General features: G+C 40.0%; 2 protein-coding genes across 3 annotated transcripts in view; one reads left to right on the forward strand and one right to left on the reverse strand.

Moving 5' to 3' along the window:
- Positions 1-896: 896 nt before the first annotated feature.
- The window catches only part of CDC20B (cell division cycle 20B), a 59,192-nt gene continuing 38,441 nt past the window's right edge, over positions 897-21,647 (forward strand). Inside the window, exons 1-3 of the mRNA XM_008532403.2 lie at positions 897-3,052; positions 3,777-4,529; positions 4,807-4,869. Coding sequence (XP_008530625.2) covers positions 4,467-4,529; positions 4,807-4,869 — 126 coding nt within the window. The 5' untranslated portion in view covers positions 897-3,052; positions 3,777-4,466. The remainder of the gene's footprint in view (positions 3,053-3,776; positions 4,530-4,806; positions 4,870-21,647) is intronic.
- Positions 11,339-16,138, reverse strand: GPX8 (glutathione peroxidase 8 (putative)). 2 transcript variants are annotated; one of them, XM_008532399.2, is made up of 4 exons: positions 16,024-16,138; positions 15,871-15,937; positions 15,040-15,301; positions 11,339-11,953 (listed from the first exon to the last, which is right to left on the reverse strand). In XM_008532399.2, the coding sequence occupies exons 2-4, from the start codon at positions 15,898-15,900 to the stop codon at positions 11,790-11,792; spliced, it is 456 nt and encodes a 151-aa protein (XP_008530621.1). In that variant the 5' UTR covers positions 15,901-15,937; positions 16,024-16,138; the 3' UTR covers positions 11,339-11,789. The 2 variants fall into 2 exon arrangements, with proteins under 2 accessions (XP_008530621.1, XP_008530618.1); XM_008532396.2 differs by having other exon boundaries at positions 15,871-16,104.

Raw genomic sequence — 21,647 nt, forward strand, 5'->3', positions numbered from 1 at the left:
CAATTTCATCCACTGTTATATACAGATTTGTACTAATTTAGTTTGATATTTTCCTTACATTGCCCTAAAATTGTGAAGTACCTTATTTTCTTAGTGCCCTGTTCAAGAGCTACCCTAAGGAGAAAGAGAAGGAAAAATTACACTAAGGAAAGTGGTTGGAAGAAAGAGATCTGATTTTCATGCTTTAAACTGGACAAACTTTACCTTCCATCTTCATTAATTGGGGAATGGATAGAGAAATACATTTTAAAGGACAGAGCCTGTATTTAGAAATCAGGCAGTAACGGAGACACATGCATATATACAAACTACTTATAATTGAAAAAATAATAAGCCATAGCCAGAGGTGATGTGCTACTTTACTGACTCCTCCTCTGAGTGAGGCTGTTACATTGCTAGAACGTTTTGCAAGCTAAGGTTTTAGAGTCCCACTGATGGTCTGAATTATGAGGGATTCCTTCTTTCCTTCCCATGCGCTATTTTGAGCTGCATACTCCACGGAGCAGATACGCTCAGAGTTTATTAGCCCAGGACACGGTGGTTTCCTTCCCTTTCTTTTCCCTTCACGGCTTTTTCATCCCACCACCGCGCGCACATCCAGAACCCTCCTCTCCATCCAGTCTTCTCCCTGCCGCCTAGGCTGGCGCTGCGTTAATCCCCGCCGGCGTGGCGCCTTCCCCCGACCCCGACCTGGCGGGGCACGTGCCCGGGGGACCGTTGCAGCAAACACCAACGGTCTCTTTCGTCCGGTACGCGCGCGCGGGGGCGGGTTGGGCGGGCGCGCCAGGGCCGGCGGGCGCGAGCGGGCGGGCGGGCGCGGGAGGCGCCGGCGGGAGCTGGGTGGGCGCGCGGGCCGGCGCGGGAGCAGCCGCGGGCCGAGGGGCGCGAGGACAGACAGTTGGAGTTGGGGATGCGGAGCTCTCCGGTTTGCGTTTCTGGAAAAGCAGTTGAATACATTGAAGTAGAAAAAGCAAGTTGCAAAACGATAAGTATAATAAGATCCCATTTAGAAAGATTCATAGCGCCAAACCGTGTGTACGCACGTGTGCATGTAAATGAGTAGAAAAAGGTCTGACAAAGCTCTGGGGGAAGGAGGAGGTTAGAAGAGCGGATGAGGGGAGCTTACTGTGTCCATTGGATATTTCGGAGATATTAAACATTATTATTATTTAGAGCGACAATGTAATTAAAAAAAATCTGCATTTGGGAAGCTTGGATGTCCTCCTGCCTCCCGTCGGTGGGGACCTGCTCAGACTCTGAGAGCACCGGCAAGAGCTGAGTCAAGAAAAGCTTTTTCACAAGAAACTCACCCTTTTCCCTTCCTCGCTGCGCCCCCTCGTCTCCCCCTCACCTTACTGGGAATCCTTCGAAGTGGCCTTTGCGGGGGGCTTCTTCCTCACAGCCTTTCTCATTATTACAAATCTACCTGCAAAGCCCACTCTCGGAGGAAACACTTTGAAGATAGTAAATTGCTCACAGGCACCCGAACCTTTGAATTAGACATTGTTCTCAAACCGTCTCTGGTAAAAATTAAGATAAAATGTTTACAGGATGTTTCTATTTTCTATAGTACAGTTGTACTATAGTGTTCCTATTAGTATGACCACATGATGTTCAATTCAATTTTGTTTTCATTTTGAAATAATTTAACTTAGGAAAAAGTTACAAAGAATTCTATTATATCCTTGACTCGGCTTCCCCAAATGCTAACATTTAGCATAACCATAGTACAACATAACATAGTTACAATGGTCACAACTAGGAAATTAGCAATACTACTACTCTGTTAACGAATCTACAGATATTATTCAAATTTCTACCATTATCCAAAAAAATCCTTTTTTTTTTTTTTTCTGATCTGGGATTCAATCAAGGGTCTCACAATGCATTTAATTGTCATGTCTACTTGGTTTCTTCTGATCTGTGACAGTTTCTCAGTCTTTCTTTTTTCATAACTGGCACTTCTGAAGAGTACTCTTGGCCAATTATTTTGTGAATGTCGTTCAGTTTGAATTTGTTTCATATTTTCTTGTGATTATATTTAGATTATGCATTTTTGGCAAAAATACACAGAAGTGTGCCCTTCCCAGTGCATCATATCAGGAGGCACTTGATGTCAGTGTTTCATTGATGGTGACATTAGTCGATTACTTGGTTAAGGTGCTATATGCCAGGTTTGTCCAGTGAAAAGTTGTGATTTTTCTTTTTGTATTTAATCATAGGAGGCAAACATCTTCATCATATGTATACCGATTTTAGCATTGATGAATCTTGACTGCAAGTTAGCCCTGTGGTGTTTGCCAAATGGTGATTTTTCTGTTTCCATCATTCTGCTGTCATATTTCAATCTGAATATTTAAATGCACAATAACTTTTTAAAGGAAAATATTTGCCTAATACTTTTCTACTTTACATTAGGGGAAAAAAGGCATTTGGAGGCTGTGATATGCTGTGGAATTAATGGCTGAAATGGAATTTATGAGTGAATTACTTAACAGATAACTGAATTCTATTTTACTTTTTGGTGAGGAAGATTGGCTCAGAGCTAACATCTGGGCCAGTCTTCCTCTATTTTGTAGGTGGGACGCTGCCTCAGCATGGCTTGATGAACGATGTGTAGGTCCACCAGGGATCTGAACCCACGAACCCTGGGTTAACAAACTTAACCACTCCAGCACCAGGCCGGCCCCAAACAACTTCTGAATTTCAAATGAATAATTCACTATTCTTAGTACTTGTAAGAACTTGGATTCTAAAATCTCAATTTACATGGATTTATAAGCTCATTAATTGTATTGGTTTGTAGCCATTCTCATAAATGGGTGTGTAAAATGGTATTTAAAAGTGGAACAAAGACAGAAGTCTTTAATATTATTTCCAATGTATTGCTAATTTTAGTTGGCATTTGCAAAACTGACCCTTTAACAATACATCTGACTCTCATCCAATGATATTTCACTTTATTTAGCCTCAATGTTTGCTGAAAGGATTTACTGGCAGTTGAAATGAGTACTCGTTTGAATGCATTGCAAGGAGAGTAGAATTCTTTTGGGTGAGATCTTTTAATCTGAGGGTTATTTGACTATCAAGCATTGTGATAAATCTCATTTGAAGATTAAGTTATCCTGAGCAGCATTTCCCCTAATCTTTATCATGGTAGATGGAAAACTGGTCTAAGATTGAGTCTTAGCTTTGATGCCAGTTTTTCTTGCTTTCAATATGAAAGAAAGCAGGAGAGTGAGTTTAGGTTTTTTTTTTTAAAATCACTGATCTTTTTGCGTATCTGATATCTATGAACATTTCCCCTGGAAAATACACAAGCCCACGTGTTGCATTCGAGCAAAAGCAATCCAACATCAAGTGGGGGTGGGGGTGGGGTGGAGGAGGTAATGGGGAGGGAAAAGTGGACTGCCAGACTGTGAGAAGTTTCCCAGACAGTTTCCCCTCCTGCCATATGGCATGTGACACAGCTCGCCTCTCTTGGCAGCTTAGGTGGGCACCTAACGCTGCACAGACCATCTGGCTTCTTGTCATTTCCCTCCAAACCCCTCCCTCAACCCCCAATATCATCCTTTATCACTTAGCCCCCAGTCTGCTCAGCTGTCTTGCTGGCTCTTCACTCCTAATCAGGTCCTCCCTGGCGCTCTCACCTCTCTCACTAGCCTATTGTTTGGGAACATAGCTCAGAAGCTCAAGTGAGAGAAACTGATCACTTCCAAAGGGCTCGAGCAGAGAATTTATTGAATAAATATGTCAATGCTTCCCCTTCTCATCAGCACAGAAATCTTGCCAGGTTTTCCTGTCTGTTCGAAGATGAAGAACTGATGAACACGTCTAAAATCAACAGCCTACACAAACGGTGATCATTACCAATGGAGAGAAGGCCGGAGAGTCACCGTAGCCCTCTGACCCCTCAAAGGCGGGATGGGGCTGGAGAAAGAGAAGTGGGAGCCGAGGAAAAGGGATCAGGATCCGTTATAACGAAACACTTTTTGTTTCTGAAAATGGAAAGAACGCAAGCTCCCAGAACCCGCTTCTTCGCCCGCCAACCCCCTCGCCTCCTGCCTCTGTGACAGCCCTCGGCTCCCGGCCGAGCTCAGGCCCGCCACCGCCCGCGGCAAAGCTTGGCGCTCCTGCGCGCGCCTCCGCCGACAAAGAGCAGGCGGCTGCGGGGCGGGGCCGCCGGCCCGGAGGAAGACAAGGGGAATCCCTCCCGGGCTCTGACGTCACCGAAGCGCTGGCCAATGGGAAGCCGGAGAGGGGGATTCCCGCTCTGGCTGCCGCCCCGCCGGCTTTTTAAACAGTACCCTGGGGAAAGCTCTCTGGAAGCCGTGGGAGGAATGGGAGCATTGAGGTTGGGGGTGAAATAGGACGAGACTCTAGAGGTTTGACGATTAGGCATCAAGACGGGCTTAGACTGAGGGGAAAACAGGAGGCGGCCAAGGAGAGGTCAAAGTCCTCCTGAGATGGAGTGGAAACTGGAGCGCACCGCCCCGCGGCGGGTCCGGACCGAAGAAGAGATGCTGTGGGTGAGTAACGCCCTTTGGCTTCCTTGTCTCAACTCCCTAGAGGGGCTTCTTATCGAAGGCACCGTTCGTAACACCTGTTTAGGGCCAAAAGGTAGTATAAAACTCCAAACTCTGACCTTAATTTTGAGTTGTGTAATTTAGTTATATCCTGGAGCTACCTGGTTGCTTAAAAAAAGTGAATGTGATTTGACAAGCTAATGATCTGGAAACATTCCACCCCTAACATTATGGTTTTTAAAAATAGTTTCTCTTTCGTGTGTTATTTATATTTTCAAAGGAAAATGTCATGCGGGTGCTCGCTAAAGACATGAAGCAGAAGAGAAGCCAAGGTTCTTCCAAGGTGAGTGTCTAGTGCTTGCTCTACTTCTTTGTGTTAATTCTGATCTTGATCAAACTAATTCTTTCGAAAGAAGATATTTGTTGGAAGTATAGGCTGGTCTTAAAATATGAAAATTTAAAAAATCAATCTCTTATTATATCACTGCAGAATCTAATTATACACCACTAAAAAAAAAAATTCTGCAAGAAACTGAAGATCCCTGACAAATAATGGTAATCATCTGCACCTGAATGGTGCTTTCTAGTTTCAACAGCAACAGATGAAGCTTGGATGTGTCAGGTAGGCAGTGCATTGCTAGCTGGCTATTTCATTTTAACAGTTGCTGGTTGCGCTCCCCTCTGTTGCATTCGAAAGCTTGCCCCCAAAAGAAATGGAAATGCTGCCATCTTGTGGACAATGAAGAGAAGTGGCCTAATCCTCGGCCCTTAGGTTAGCAATTTAAAATTTGATCCAATGTAGTAGCACTTTTTCTCCTGAACCCCAAGACCTTTAGCTTCTCTTGAAATCAGTGTAAAAATAAAATCTAAATGATTTTTTCTTTTCTTTTTCTTTTTTTAAAGATTGGCACCTGAGCTGACATCTGTTGCCAGTCTTCTTTTTTTTCTCTTCTTCTCCCCCAAATCCCCCAGTACGTAGTTGTATATTCTAGTTGTATATTCTGGTTGTGCTATGTGGGACGCCGCCTCAGCATGGCCTGATGAGTGGGGCTATGTCCATGCCCAGGATCTGAACCAGCGAAACCCTGGGCTGCCGAAGGGAAGTGCACAAACTTAATCACTCAGCCCTGGGGTGGCCCTGATTTTTTCTTGTTTTTTCCTACGTTAAACAGCCCTCGTATACTGTGAGTCTCTAATTATCACCATTACCTTGCTTCTCGCTATGCTAATTTCCTTTAATTTTTACTCATAGATTCTAGTTTCAAACTTATTATCATTTTAATACATTTTTATATCTTCTGATAAATCAAACACAGGACTGCACTTTCAGAATGCAATGACTAATGTTATTTATAGCGGGAGATAAAGAATAACGTTTAAGTCTTTAAATTCCTAAGTATTTTAATATTGATTTTTTCCCCAAGCATAGCTAGAGTTTTTTCTTATGCCCGGCTTATGTATTACCATGAGTCCTAGATATTTTACTGCCTAATATAGACAACTGGTCTTTTGGTCAGTAAATAGAAGTAATTGGAAAAGCTATAGTTAAGTATAACTTTGTTAATTCACTTGAACTGCAATATCATATTTTCATATCCAAGCTTTTAATTTGTAAAAGCTAACTGTAAGTATTCTCAAGGTTTTTCTTTTTTAAGTTTTTGAATGGGCTAAATATTAGTTTTATTTCTTATAATAGTTTTGGAGGAACAAGTTTTGTCTATAAGTTTTCTTTAATATGACTATTAAGATTAAAGTTCTGCCACTGTGTTTCATATATAAATGTAACCTCGGGCCGTGGAAAGCAGCAGTGACCTGAGTCAGGTAGGCAGTGTGTTGTTAGCTGGCTGCTTTAGGTCAATTCAGCAGCCACAACTACCCTGCCACTTGCTTCTGGATAAATTCTTCTCATTAACAAAGTGCATTCGTTACCTGTGTGTGATGGGTTGGCAGTGTATTGTTAGCTGGTTGAATATATGAATGGCATCAGCTAACAAGCAACTGCTATCTTATTGCATATACAATAAACATCAGAGTATAATTAAATCTGGAATGTGAGTGTGTGTATGTGTGTGTGTATATTTTTTGCTATGAACCAGGGCACTATTGCACTATTTACCATTACACTTGTTATTGCTGTTCAGTTACTCAATTATAATACAATAGACAGTTTTGTAATGTGAAGAAACTACTACAATTAATTATGAAAAAAATTTCCAGGTAATATTTTTGAAGTCTTGTGTAGATAGTATTAAAGTATTTATGAAATTATATATTTATTTTTTAATATAAAATTTAGAATACAATGACAATTTAGAATGGAAAGCCTAAAATACTTCCCCAAATTTTCAAGTAAGTCTTTAGTTTTCTTTCTGGATGATCAGTTTCTGGGTCTGTGTGACCATATGTGGCAACCAGCTGAAGGGAGAATTGAGGTAACGTTCCAGATGAGTCAGTCAACCAAAACGTTTTCACTTGAATATCAAGAAAACTGGAGATTTTTGGGGAGTGGGGTTGAATTTGTTTGGAAGATTTGCCTCAATTCTTCGCTTCATTTTCCTTAAAATAACAGAATCATAAAATATTTGGAAGAAAGCATGAGATTTAGTTTGAGAAAGGAAGAACTGACTGTACAATATGATTTCAAATATTTTCTCCTTCCCTTGGAGGCCATGTTGAGCCGTGGAGCAGGGTCAGGTATGTGCCGGGTCCCAGACTTACAGTCCGCACTCCTGTAGACATTTGCAGCAAATTCGTGGACATGGCTTTGGTGGTCTGGTCAGTTAGTTACACCCTAAATGAGATGTGAGAAGTATATCACACTCTTTATTGTGTTGGAGTCTAAGTTATTGGTAAAATAACTTTTATTCTTACCTTATTTCTAGAACCATGGGTTAAATAGATATCTATAATTAGATTCTATGCATTTTACTACTTTAAATCTCATTCTCTTTTTATTATTGCCCAATGTCATTCCATTTTCATCATCTTTACGTTTGAGTATCTGTTCCATGTAAGTATTGTTTTCCTTTTGTTTTTTTTAAAGGTTAAATTTCAACATGTTATTTTCTATAGGAAGTCACTGACCTGTTGATAAAAATAAAACCTACTAAGTTTAGAAGGCTTGGCCTTTGTGTTTTAATTTTTTTAAACTAAAGAGCAAGACATAAAATGCCAACATTTATACTCAATAAATAGAATACATATTTAAAGCTGTTGTTCAGTTCCATAGTATTGAGATGATGAGAAAGGAGGGAAAGAATGGAATTCAATAAAGATAAATTAAGGAGATCAACAGGTAAGGAGGAGAATGAATATACACATTCAAAGAGAAAATGTTTCCATAGGAGTGAGAGGGAAGGCGAGGGATCCACTCCTGGGACCTCAAAGGAAAAGAAGAGGGAAAGGGGGTTGAAAAAAGAGGAGGAGAGAGGCTCTGCTGGCTGGGAAGCATTTTCTCTCCCCGGTGTTTTCTCTTGGGGCAGCTGCTATGCTGTTCAGGGTGCTGGGGAGTAACTGCTGCCCATCACTACCCTCTGGAGGGCTTCCTCCTTCCTGGCTGCTTCACTCTGCAAGGCATGGCTTAGCACTGCAGTGGGAGAAGGGAAAAGCAAGAGTGGGAAGGCGTGTGATGTGTTAGTTTCTAGGTGTACCAGTTATTAGAATTGCATTATCCCATGGGAGGATGAAATCAAGCTGAAGGATCAATACAGACACAGCGTCTCCGTGTTAGCTCCACCCAAACGTGTCTTTTTTCTTTCAAAGGAACACCGTGAATGAATGTGCAGGGACTGCTCGACACTTTTTAGCTCGTGTAAGGCAGTTTTTTGAAACACATTTAAAGAAAATACAGTTTTTTTCTTCTCAGGCTTTCTTTTTCTTTTTTTTTTTTTTTACTGGAGTGTTTTCCTACTTGAGATTACCTGCAGACAATCCAGTTAGGCCATTCGGTTTTAGCGTGATTACGCAGTATACTGTTAGCAGCTTTTCATAATTCAGTAATTGCATATACTTTCATGTTTTTATATAACCTGTCAAAATAGTATATTTATAATAAAGAGTATATATGATATATTTTTGCTCTAGGTTTTTCTCTTTGGAAATCCTTATGATACTCTGATCAAGTCTGATTTTTAAGAATTTTGGTGTGCTGGAGCCAGCTCGTACTGATTTGTGAGGACCGATGGTTAGATTTTCAGAAATTTTGCAAGCCAGTTATGAAACCATTGGTAGGTTGAAATTGACCATGTGGGAGCATTTACACCATGGCAATTGGCAAATACTGCAAATCGGGACTCCTTCCCCAGAGAGTTGGTTGTTAAATATTTACCAGCCACCACTGTATATGTGCTATATATACTCTAACTCTTAAGAATTATATATATGCACATATACAGATACTATGGATACACTATAGTTATTAAGCATTTTCAAGAATGAAGTTTAACTTTCAGGGTATATTTCAGGCAAATTCGTATTTATTTCACTCTCCAATGCTATTGCTACATCTGCCGTGAGATGATCAGGAGTTAGTATGAAGTACTCCTCTTCATCCCCCAAATAAAGCAAAGCACCAATTAATGCATTTTGACCAGATTTAATAATGACCACAATTAAATGCATTTTATTTTGTCCCCTTCCTTTGTCATGAGGACAATAGCTGAATACCCTTTTATGTGATGCCTGCTATTTTTTGTTATACTCCTGAGTTCAGGCGGCCCATAGTAGTCTATGTCTCAGAGTTTTTGATGCTTAGATAGGGAAGGTATTACACTCAATTCGAGAAGGATGCAATTTTTCCTCAGTGTATATTTGCCTGGGAATATTCACACGAGACATTTGAGTTATGGGTGGCAGCACGTCAGCAAATGGCTCCACTCCCTCTTCCAGCACACACAGCCTAGTCATTACAGAACACTGAGTGGACACCTACATGGCACACTTTCCAATCCCCACCTGCCTTCCCTGTACCCAAAGGGTCGAGGGGAGAGAATCAAGCACTGACGATAGTAGAGATGTGCAGGTTGCATAAGGCAACCAGTGTTGGAGATCTGTAAGTGAAAACCCCACTTTATGTGGCTTTGGAGAGAACTGGTGACTTGGGGCAGGACGGACAGCTGAATTTCAGTCACCGGGATGGGCCTGGTCGCTCCCCAGCGCAGCCTCATTACCCTCTGTCAGCAGTGGGGAGTCTATGTAACCTGTGTAGGGCTGGCATATACGCTGCTGCTCACACCCCTAATGTGACCAGATAAAACACCGCAGCAGTCCTGCAGTACTGTTCAGAACTTGTGGGAGTCATAAGTGGGGGTATATGGCAAGAGTGCTCTGGAAGCAACACTTGGAGGGGTTGCCCCAACAAAATTTTCTTTAGAACCTTAGAATTCAAATTGCTAAGAGGCCTTTGGGGCAAAATTGCAAAGGACACAGACTTGTTAGGTGGCTCATATTGCTTTGACAACAGTCCAGGTTGCTACTGGTTCCTTTCCTGATCCCTTGAAACACCTTGGTAAGTTGGAAGGGGATTCTGTTCAGTTTGACCCCTTCTACCCCCAATTTACAGGAGAGGAAACTGAAAGGTAGTCACATGACTTGCCCAAAGTCATGCTGCTCGTGAGCGCTGGAAGCAGCTTTGCTGACACACCAATCTGGCATTCTCGAGGCTGTCCCTGTAAATCCTCTTGGCCTCTGATGGAAACTACACCTCCAGCCCCACCAAATATCTTACTACAGACATTCGGAATGGGGTGGTTGGACATATACTGTGAAGCAGAAAGTATTCCAGGAAATATTTTTGGTTTCTCTAAGAACTTTAGTCTAAACACTTATGCAGAATTATATACTGAGGCTGCATTACTGATTGCACCATACAAACAGAATCTTCACTTTCATTAATCAGATCAGAATTTGGGAGCCAACTCAGCTATTTGGATTGGGTCTTCCTTCTTAGGTAAATTTTACATGACTGTATTTTAACCTTTTTTTTGCCCCAGTCTTCCTATTTAATTCTTTTATGAAATGAACATACATTTTATGGGGCAATAATTAACCTTCACCAACTTGGCAATTTGCTTTGTTAGCCAATAATTACAAGTCTGACAACATGGAAAGATCTTCTCTTTGGGAGAAAAAGTGTGTTGTGACTCCATCACAAGGTTCAGAGGTTGCTGAGGTTTAGGACGTGTCATTGCAGTCACTCCCTTTTTTACCCTGAGTTTTGGCTCTTGGAGTTGATTCTTATTGTTTCAGCCATGAGAACGCTGTAGCCCTGGATTCTTTCCAAATGACTAATCTAGTCTGAATATATTAGCAACCAAAATTAACCTGTAAGGAACCAAGCTAAACGATCATATACTCATGGCATCTTTCTTACAGTGGGATTTTCACTCAGAAATAAAGACTGACTCAACTGTTAATATTCTATTAATGGAATTTTAGTTGCTTCTGGAAAATAATAGAGAAATACTGAAAATGATGAAGGATTTTTCAAAGGTTATGATAATGTCATTTATAAATGACTATTTGGCCAGATGTAGTAAAACATACTATAAACTTGTACTTAAAAAAACAAACAAAAGCAAGCCCCAGTGACCTAGCTTAAGTTCAGCGTACTCTGCTTCAGCGGCCTGGGTTTGGTTCCCAGGTGCGGACCTATACCACTCTGTTAGCGGCCATCTGTGCTGGTTGGCCCACATACTAAAAAATAGAGGAAGATTGGCATGGATGTTAGCTCAGGGCGAATCTTCCTCAGCTAAAAACAAATGAAATCCTGTACGTGAAACAAGCAAAAATATATAAGGATTTGAGTCTATATATGTATTTTACGTTTTCAATGTTTATTTTGTGTTTTATTACATAAAAATAGCCATTTACAGTCAGTTACTCCAGAAATTTCAGTCACACAGTGTCCTGAATTCAAAACAGTGGTCTAGTGTGCTGGCATTTCCAACAAGTACCATCCTAGAAAATGTCAAGTTGAACAATAGGTTATGGAAGCACATTGGCAACTGTGTGTTCTGAATCATTTGGTGTGTTCAGATGAAGTATTTAGTATATTTTATTTTGATTCTTTGGCTACTCTTTATTTTTGCTGTGGGTAACATCTCTATCATGAGGACGTTCATTACCATTCACTAGCAAGGTAACATTAAAAAAATCCTCCTTCACTGCCACATTTAATTGTCAGAGTATTTAAAATGAGACCAAACCCTCCGTGGAGGCATTTGCGTATTCTGACTATTGCACTAGAGTGGTTCAATGCCATTTTCATAGATCCTCTTTCTTTTTTAAGATCATTTGTCTAATCAGAGCTGCTATCTCAGGCCTGATGACGTCAATGGGCTCCTCTGGCCTCCAGAACTTCACAACTTGACCCTCAGGGTTGACCAGATACTTCCAAAAATTCCACCTTGGTTCCTTCTTTGAAGAATCTAAAAGATCAGAATATGTTTTCGTGAGAATAATTTTATTCTTTGTCAAGATTGTCATTTCTATTACTATCTACATAAGTGATAACTTTAGAATTAAGTTCTAGGATTGTCATGTGAAAAACAAAACAAAACAAAAAGCAAAACAACCAAACAAGGCAAAACTCAAGGTTTGAGTAACCAGCTGTCTATATATACGGCGACTTCACTGATGATTCTGCTGATGTAGAATCACGAAATAAAGTGGGTTATTTTAGATTTGTTGATCTAAACAACAAAAAGTTTACCTTGTCACTAGCTCAACACTTTCAGTTTCTTAACATTATTGAAGATAAAATGATGTTCTAAAGGTCACTGATAATGGAAATGTATGGATTACTTTTCATATCTATGTTTTTAATTTGCATATGACATAACTGGAAGCAGTAAAGAGTTCTAAATAATCATTGGAGAAATTATGACATCCTTTTCATACATTTTAATTTATGTAAGAAATATGGATTTTTTTCCACGTATATCATCCAGGATTTATCTGTATTATTATTGGCTAACATTAGAAAAAAATATAAATAACTGTAACTAAAATTTACTAAGTGCCTACTACGTGTCTAATCATGTATCCTGAGTGCTTCAAATGGATCCTCTCATTTAATCGTCACAGCAACCCTGTGAGGTGGGTATTTTATTATCCCCGCTGTGCAGATGAGAACAGTGGAGGCCCAGACTCACGGTCACGTGGCGAGCGCGGTGGAGCCTGACTGGTATCTAGACCTTCCTACCCCACAGCTTGTGCTCTTCATCTCTGGGGCTATATTTTCTCCACAGGGGACATGGCAAAGCATGCAGATTTTAGGAGGAAGATGACAAATTCATTTTTGTGCACAAGGGAATTCAGGTGTATGTGGGACAGCAATCAGAGGAAGCAGCTGGGTCTCTGGCTCTGGATCTTAGGAGAGAGAGCTCCCTCAGGGAAAGGGGACAGAATAAGAGCCCAAGTGGATTGTTGGCAGAATCCGGAGGATCAGTAGGGTTAAGGGTGGATGGAAAAGAGGGACCTGCAAAACAGAAAGGGAAGAGCCAGAGTGGAAGTCAGTGGTACCACAACCTGCCAGGTTTGGGAGGGTCACAGAGTGAGAGGCCAGATACAGTGATCGAAGAAAGAAACAGAGGCAGGGATGTGGAGAAGACACGTGTGAACTATTCTTTCAAAACAGTGATGAAGCAGGTAGAAGGAACACTGCAGAGAGTTTTTGAAGGTGGGGAATACTTGCTTTATGCTGGGAAAAGAACCAGTGAGGAGGCATAGGTTAAAAATAATAAAAAGTAGCCTAATATTTACCTATCCGTGCTTTACCTTGCATACTGTGTCAAGCATTTAAATTGGTTATTTCATTATTAGTATTCCTGATCAAACGTCAGTGACTCAGTATGAGCATCATATTATTACCTTAAAGCCTTCTTAAAATCATTTTAAAAAATAACCCTTTTCTATAATGGAAAATGTTTCTAAAGACAATGCCCATCGGGGCAGGGTTCTCTCTAACTGATGTAACATCTTGTGAATTAGAAAAAGAAACCCTTCCAGGTGGAGTCCCTCAGCATATGCCTTGCTGCTGGGCTGGGTTTCAGCCTCCACTTGCCTCCTTACCCAGGTGCCCTGTTTAGTGATCAACGTGCACACTTGTACGGAGCGGTCCTGTTTGTGACCACATGATCAATTACCGTCCATTTTGGCCACTTTAAAAGATCTAATTTTCATTTGGCCATCATTTCATAGCCTTTGTCTCTGAAGCTTCCTCTGACTTCAGTGAAACCTTAAATCACTGTGACCTGTTGATTACACACCATCAGCAGAGTTTCAGAAGCTTTTTTAGCAATAAAGGGGAAGAACCTAGGAGCTATTGTGCCCAAGTATCTGGCTGCTATAACTGAGGGATGATCACAAGGGCACGTGCTCTGGCTTTTCTTTCCTCAGTGTGCCCTGGAAGTAAAAGGGATGAAGACCTCGCTCTAGTGGCCATTCATGGTGTTAGTAACTGTATTGAGTCTCCCTAGAAACTAAATATAACGTTTTTGGAAGATTCTGATTTCACACTTAAATGAAATATGTAGAACATCATTAGCTGGTCTGTTGGAAGCTTGATTGCCTGACTGAGGTCAGAGTTTTATCAAGACTGAAATGGTCTACAGTGAAAATGGGACTTAGGGTATTATCATCTGCATGAGTTAGATGAGAGGACATTAGCTCAATGTCCTTTACAATAGCATCTGGCACAGTGGATAAGTACTTTATTTTTCTTATTAATGTACTTAATCCTCCAAACAATCTTGGGAGGTAGATACCATAGATAATCTCCAAATGAGGAAACAGGCACAGAGAAGTTAAGGTATGTGCCTGAAGCCACACAGGAAAAGCAACAGAGCAGGGGTTTGAACCCAGATAGACTGGGGCCAAAACTTATCTCTTACTCACTATACCACACTACCTTTATGCTAACTGACCCTGGAAAATCTTTATATGGATTTCTGTAGCTAGTCTAATTGCAGAGATAGCTTAACACTAACCTCCTCCAAAAAATCAAGATATATTCTGTTTTGAATTTTAGCACAAACCTGATAAACTGAGATATTATTCATCCCTGAGGATAATATCTCCGATAAGTAAGACAACATAAAGTTAACCACAAAGATATGTTTAATAATGTTCAGCAACATTCATGAGGGATGTGCAGCTTTAATACTGGGGAGGGGCATTTCCCTAAGTGCTAGTTACATGAGAGGAGAACTGAGATATTTTGTGACAATAGCTATGCTGACAATTCAAGTAAATTGTTCAGGAAAATGATCACAAGGAATACAATACATTGGAGTAAATTTATGTTTCCATCCGAGAAATTAAAACATTGATTTCAGGGAGGCATAACTTCTAGAAAGTTACGAAGGATGAGATTCTGGCACTTTGATAGTTTTAGAAAACTTTCCCACTAAAACATTTCAAATGAAATAGGTAAGTGTGGTCCTCGTATATTTGTTTTAAAAATGAAAAGCCATTAAAAACATTATATTGGTGAGGCAAGGTAGATATTTACCAACGAGAAATCTAAATGCAGGGTCTGCTTCAGATCCTAGAATCTTAATCTTGTGGAAGATGGGGAACGTTGCTCCATAGTTATTTCTTGCAAAAGATACTACTTCGTTGCTTGGGCGGGGCTCCGATTCTCCAAACTGATTGCATGGAAAAGCCAGGACGCTGAAGTGGAATGGTCCAAACTCTTTGTGCAGTTCCTGCAGTCCTAAGTAATTTCTGTCTGTGAGTTGGCAGTCACTAGCCACGTTTACAACTAGTGCAACCTCCCGGAAAAAGAAAAAAAGTGCAACCGGAAAGTGAAGCAAATAGAAGATTAAAAAAAAATTCCGCAAGTAGTTAAAACCCTAAACTATTTTGGGGGAATACAATCTTTGATAGATGGTTATTTCACATTTTTAGACATACTCAACTTACTGAAAATCATGACCCGGATGCATGAGTTAAGACGGAAAGATCACTACTCTTAAAAAAGCATCTGGTACTCGCAACAGTTTATTTTGAAATAAAAGTTAATTATATGATCATCGATAGAGTTTATTTTAATGTTGTTAGATTAATTAATACTTTTATTAATAAATGTCTCTGTATTCATATTACTATAAGAATTTCCTAAACAACTTAAAGTATTAGTTCAGCACATAAAGCATTTTAAAACAGTTAAGACAATCAGAGTTGATCAATTAGAAGTATATAAACTATGAGAACTCTGAAACACCAATAATATTAAAGACTATAACTTAAGACAATTTAACAGTGAAAACCAGGTTCTATTAAGAGAATAAACAGAGAACGTGGACAAACAATAGACATAAAACCAGAAGATGCAACTTACTTTGCCTTTAAACTTTTCCAGAGAAACCATTCTTCCTCTTGCATCTTTCACTTCAAAGGCATAAAAGCTGTTGATTTTAGGTTTTAGAAATTTTAGTTGTAGAAGAAATAGCATTACTGTGCACAGAACCATTGACAGCAAAACTGCAAATACCTTTGCTTTGGGCCCTGAGCATCTTAACGGGTAAGCTGTGAGAGGCTCCATTTTGGATGATTCTAGAGGGAAGTCTCAGCAGGCTGGAATTCAAGGAGGAGCTGAAACTTGAAACCGGCTCAGTTTAACGGAAAAGCAGGAAGGACAGACTAGCTCCTTTCACTGCTAAGGAATAGAAAGACCCTTCTCAGCTGGCGAATGGAGTGAAACTCTTGAATGAAGTCAAGAGGTCTAAAGAATTTCAATATATTTATGCTGTCAATTACGTTTTTTGCTAGAAAAATTAGGACATTTTTGGTAGCTCTTTAACATCTTCCCAACAAAGAAAATATTTCACCAGAAGGTGGTGCCCTTGTGGCTTGAAAGATGTGAAGGGCTCCCAGCAATTGGTGCCATGCAGAGGATTTAGGTACATAATACCCAGGAATAGTTCAGAGTGTAGATTAAATTGATCTTTAATAGGATGTATGACCCGAAGGAATTTAATATTATATGTATGGATTAAATCTGCCATATGAGTTCCAGGAATTTAGAGTGGAAAGGCCAGTGAAGTATCTGAAAAGGCTACTTACTCTAACTTCATCTAGCTAAGGCAATGCTGGGTGAACATAGTGAAAATAAATACATTAACAACAATGATGACTTTACAAAACCCTCCTTGATCATAAAGCAAACCGTAGTCCAGTGTTTTTCAAATTTTTGATTGTGATCCACAGTAAGAAATGCACTTTACACTGTAACTCAGTACACACAGACATGGACACATGTAACTGAGAAATTTCATTAAACAATGAAACTTTCCCTTTGAACTGCAGTGTACCCTGGTCTGTTGCATTTACAAAACAGCTTGGTTCTGACCCATGAAAATGATTTCATGATTCACAAATGAGCTGTGGATGGAAAAATACTGAACTCTATAATAAAGTAGGAATTTAACAATTAAATATGATAATTCTATCAAAAAAAGCAAAAACAGACATAAAAAAACCCAAACCCACCTCTACTTGAGTGCATCATCTCATTGCTTCATTTTTAATCTTTATTTTTCCTGTGGCTGTTGCCTTCCTTAAGAGCCTAACTTTCCTGTTGAAAATTTTAGGGGTAGGTGTGGAGAGGAAATTGAGGGTTGCATATCCTGAAACGTGTGGTTCCTTTAGTGACCCTAGAAAATGCCTTAAGATACACAGCAAGTTTTGAATTAAGGTGCTTTGTTCCACTTGGACCTTACTGTTGGTGTCACGGTGTGTTTCCAGACAGTTCTGGGAAAGTGCATGGAATGACCCGGGAAGCTTGTGGGAGTGCCCTTCCCATCACTATTAGATCTTTGGAGCTTTGGAGGATGTTTTAAGGAGGCTGCCTGCTCTGCTTCTGGTCCCCGCTGTTGTGGTTTGTGTGTTTGCGGGTAGTTGAGCACAGCTCACAGCTTAGGTGTGTAAAACCTATCAGAGACAGATAAACCACTTTACTCCCACTCTCATGGCCTGATCAGAATGGACACAATAGAAAAGTATTCTCTTGTAAACATAATTTCTAGTAAAGAACAAAAATGTGCACAAAAAGTGTTCTATCACTTCCTGTGATCGTTTTACTTTGGTGTTCTCTGGCCAACTTATTGAAAAAGTCAAAGTCCTTGTGTTTCTATTACACCCTGACACTACTATGTAACTTCAGTTCTCTGGCCTTGCTGCTCTAAGTGGGGTCCTTGGGCCAGGAGCGCTGCCATCAACTGGGTGCTTGTTAGAGATGCGGTGTCTCAGGCCCCACTCCAGACTTCCTGAATCAGAATCTGCATTTTTACAAGATCCCCTCGTGACTCAAGTGCACACTTATGTCTGAGAAACCTTAGACCTCAATCTTTTTGTGGTTTTCAGAGCAAGAAGTTCTTTGGTTTCCCTTTGTCTTCCACAGTATCTATGTTTCATGTCTCTGTGTCTACACTAGATATTTTAACTACCTCCTCAGGCTATTCAAGCAAAGGGCTTTAAAAGTTCATTCATAGAACACCTGCTGTAATTTGAACCATGTAAACCTACCCCAGCATAACTATTTTGAGGGAGGGGACAAGTCTGGGAGGGATGTTGACTGACCATCCCCCAGGCAGGGCCTTAAAGGGTGATATTATTTTGATAAAATCATTATGATAGTTTTTAGTCTGTTGTTTTATAAATACAGAAACTCCCGTCAAGTGATCCAGAGCTGAGTGGACTTGAGAAGGCCAAAATTATATAACTTTGCAAGACATCTATGTAAGCCAGCATGCCAGCTTTTACAACCAGAAATGGAACTGTTGTGCAGGCTGATGTTCCACATTAGTTTGATCAGAAAATTCAGTCTATATGAAAAAGTACTTTGAAAGCTTAAGTAAGTCTCTTTCCTAGGATGAGATCAGAACCTGTTTGTTAATTTTATGATTCTTAAGGCTTAAGGGCATGATATATAAATGTATATATTTATGATATATAAATATCCATACTGGCCCATTAACCAAACATTCAAGACAACAGTTTGGGGAACTCCTGCCCTGCACAGTGGTGAACACAGATAGATTTTGGCCCTTAGAAATCTCTTCTTTCTTCATTGGCAGAGTCTTTCTCTGTATATATTTTGATATCGTCATCTCTCAGTTTTCTGGGCGTCTGTCATCATTGCTCCGTGTTCTGTCTATCCTAAAACCATTCTCAGATTATAAATATGTTACGGTTGCAGATTTGTCTGCATAGGGGATGGTATGCTAGAAAAACCACTGGAACTCCTTCAGAAGACCGAGGAAGTCTTTTTAAAAGAGGGGAAAAGATTGATGAGGTTGAAGGTCAAGGTTAAGGGAAACTGCTGGGTCAAGATGGGATAAAGCAGTTGACTCAGTTAATCAACTCGGGCACTCACTTTAGTAGAGGATACTAAAGTGTAAGTGGTGGAGCCAACCTCATACAAATTTGAGATCAATTTTGGAGATGAGACATGCATGAAACAATTAGGGAACAATTATGAGATAGCAAATAACCAAGTGCTAAGTAAATAACTTGTGTTTGTATAACATATATATAAATATATGTTAAATGTAAATATAATAAATGATTTGTTTGTAGAGTGCTTTATACTACACATGATTTATTTACATATTAAATAAATATACATATATATTAAAGAGGATCATGTGTAGTATGTATAAAGCTCTTTTCAGACATAATGCAATAATTCTTTGAAATAGAAAGTTAATAACTTGCCCAAGATCATGGAACTGTTAAGTGGAATAACCAAGACTAGAGTTTAGGACTTTCAACTTCATAAGCAAAATTATTTCAACTATATTAAACCATTTCTCTGAATAAATAAAATATGTTTACTTAGAAGAAAACGTGGTAGGTGAGATTGCTGTAATACTCTGATGAAGGAGTTTTATTTATCAGGAGACATTTAGTTCTGTAAGAAATCTCTGTAAGAGTCTAAAGAGGAGAGGAGTGGAGAACAACAGCAACAAAGCTTGTCTGTGTGTACTGAAGTTATCTGGGAGGGGTCACAGGAAGTCTGCGGAGCAACGAGTCAGGCTCAGAGATGACTTAAGGAAGACAGCGTTGGTCATGCCCTACAAGGGAAGGGATAGATGCTAAAGACACTCTGGAGCCCCCAGTGGCAAGTGCTGGCAATGGAGAATAAAGAATATCTGATCTTGATGGTTTTGACTTGGGTTGTATTGCCCACTAGGATGAGAAGGCATCGGAGGTTCAAAAATGAGAAGATGAACATTTCGGTCTAAATAATTAATTTGAAATAGTATTGAGACCCTGGCTTTGCAATGTCTTATGGACAGAATGCTGCTGCTTTAGGCAGGGGGTGGTGGGATAGGTGGGAGGGACAGATATTTGGAGGCTAAAGAAGGGGGCTTGAGGGATAATATGCCTGAGTGCTGATGGGCCATCTTTGTTACTTTCGTCCCTGCCGTGAGGTTCTAGAAAGACCCTGGCATCACCAGCATGTCTTTCCTCGGAATGTCCAGGTTTTTCCCACCCCCTGAATATTTGTGTGTCAGACTATTTATCACTCGATATATATTTGTTTCTATTTTCCCAGTTGTTTCATTTTGTTACTTCCTGACCTTATTTTTAACCTCTCTAGGTTCCTTTCTATTTATTTTTTGGCCCCGCTGCTCTGAATTCCTCCCGATTTAGTGTCAATATGATGTGAACTCTAAAGGTAAACAAAACAAGCTGATGTGCTTGGAGTATCAAGTCGTTCATCCTTTTTCCCTTCTTTGTCTTATTTTTCTTATCTTCCTCTTCCTCTCTATTAATAAATACTTGAGTCATTTAAAGCTATGCGACAGGCATTTCCTCAGCAGGAGAGAGGTCCTGGGATGAAAATTTAAAAACACCGAAGATGAAATAGCACAATCTACGGTGTTTCCTAAGCTGCGGTCATTTGTGTAGCACCTCTGTGATTTCTGCCATATCTGCATAGCATTTGTCAGTTACTTAACATTTTTTGTTCAGATGGACTCATTTATTTCACTCTAATTTTTCTGAGGGAAAACTTTATATCAACATCGAAAACTTTAAAACATTTAAAAATGCACCTTAAAATACATACTATTAAAAAATGTTCATCTGTACTGCTATGACCCGTATGTCCCCAGTGGAGGGACTGACTGAGAACTGTGCTTTATATTCAAAATGTTATTGAAAATTGTGCTCGAACTCTTTGAAAGTTCTTTGTGTTGAATAAAAATTCACCTCCCCCCATTCACTGGCCCTAGTTTTGTTACAGGGAGCAATACAAGGTAAGTTTTTCTTTTTTGCAAAAACTGCCTTCAATATTTGAAGATGGTTCCTTTTGGGGCTTCTTTCTTCCAGACTAAAAGCCGCAGGAGCCCACACTCCATTCGCGTGTTGCTCCGTTACTGTATTTTCCCTGACCTCCTGTCACTGTGGTTCTTTCCCTCTAAATAAACTCAGGTTTTGAATCCTGGCTTGTCCATCTCCTTCTTACAGAATTGTTCTGAAACTGGACATGGTTCTCCAGATCAGTTCTGACCAGTGCAGAGACAATCAGGTTTTGCCTGTACTTGTTCTGGACACTTTTTTCCCCCCTTAATGAGACCTAAAATTGTACTGCTCAAAAAAGAGTAATTGCATGATACTGTAAACTCATATTCTGGGTGGCTGCCTGATACTGCCAGTCCTTTGCACTTTGTATCAACTCTCCCCCATGTTATGTCTCTGCAGGGAAAAAATATCTCAATGGGGAGATTTTTCATGTATCCTTATTGAATTTAATTTTGCCAATTTTGGTCCTTGTCCCATATTTTTTATTCTGAACCCTACTTCTGTCCTTTAATATTTTAACTACCTTCCTCAACTTAGGATAAACAATTTTGATTAATAAATCTCCATTCAAGCCACTGAGATCAAGTTGGACAGCGTAACACCAGGGACAAAAGCCTTGGGGTACAATGCAGGGGGATTCACATAGGATAGATCCCTGAGACTTGTGCCATCCGGGGCACTGGCAGCAAGCTACTTATTTCTGGTTACTTGTTTCTCCTATTGGAAAACATTTGTCTATTTTGGGGGACACTTTTCTCATTTGTCATGTTTTTCGTAGATCACTAACTAACATCCTTTCTGGAA

The sequence above is a fragment of the Equus przewalskii genome, chromosome 20 (assembly GCF_037783145.1).
Source record: "Equus przewalskii isolate Varuska chromosome 20, EquPr2, whole genome shotgun sequence".
NCBI lineage: Eukaryota > Metazoa > Chordata > Mammalia > Perissodactyla > Equidae > Equus > Equus przewalskii.

Bases quoted from the DNA above. Each gene is read 5' to 3' on its own strand.
- GPX8 (XM_008532396.2), bottom strand. From the start codon at position 16,074: ATGGAGCCTCTCACAGCTTACCCGTTAAGATGCTCAGGGCCCAAAGCA. The intron at 15,302-15,870 runs GTAAGTTGCATC...TTTTTCCGGGAG, and splicing joins TGGAAAAGTTTAAAGGCAAA to GTTGCACTAGTTGTAAACGT. The intron at 11,954-15,039 runs GTAAATATCTAC...CTGATCTTTTAG, and splicing joins TGCATTTAGATTTCTCGTTG to ATTCTTCAAAGAAGGAACCA.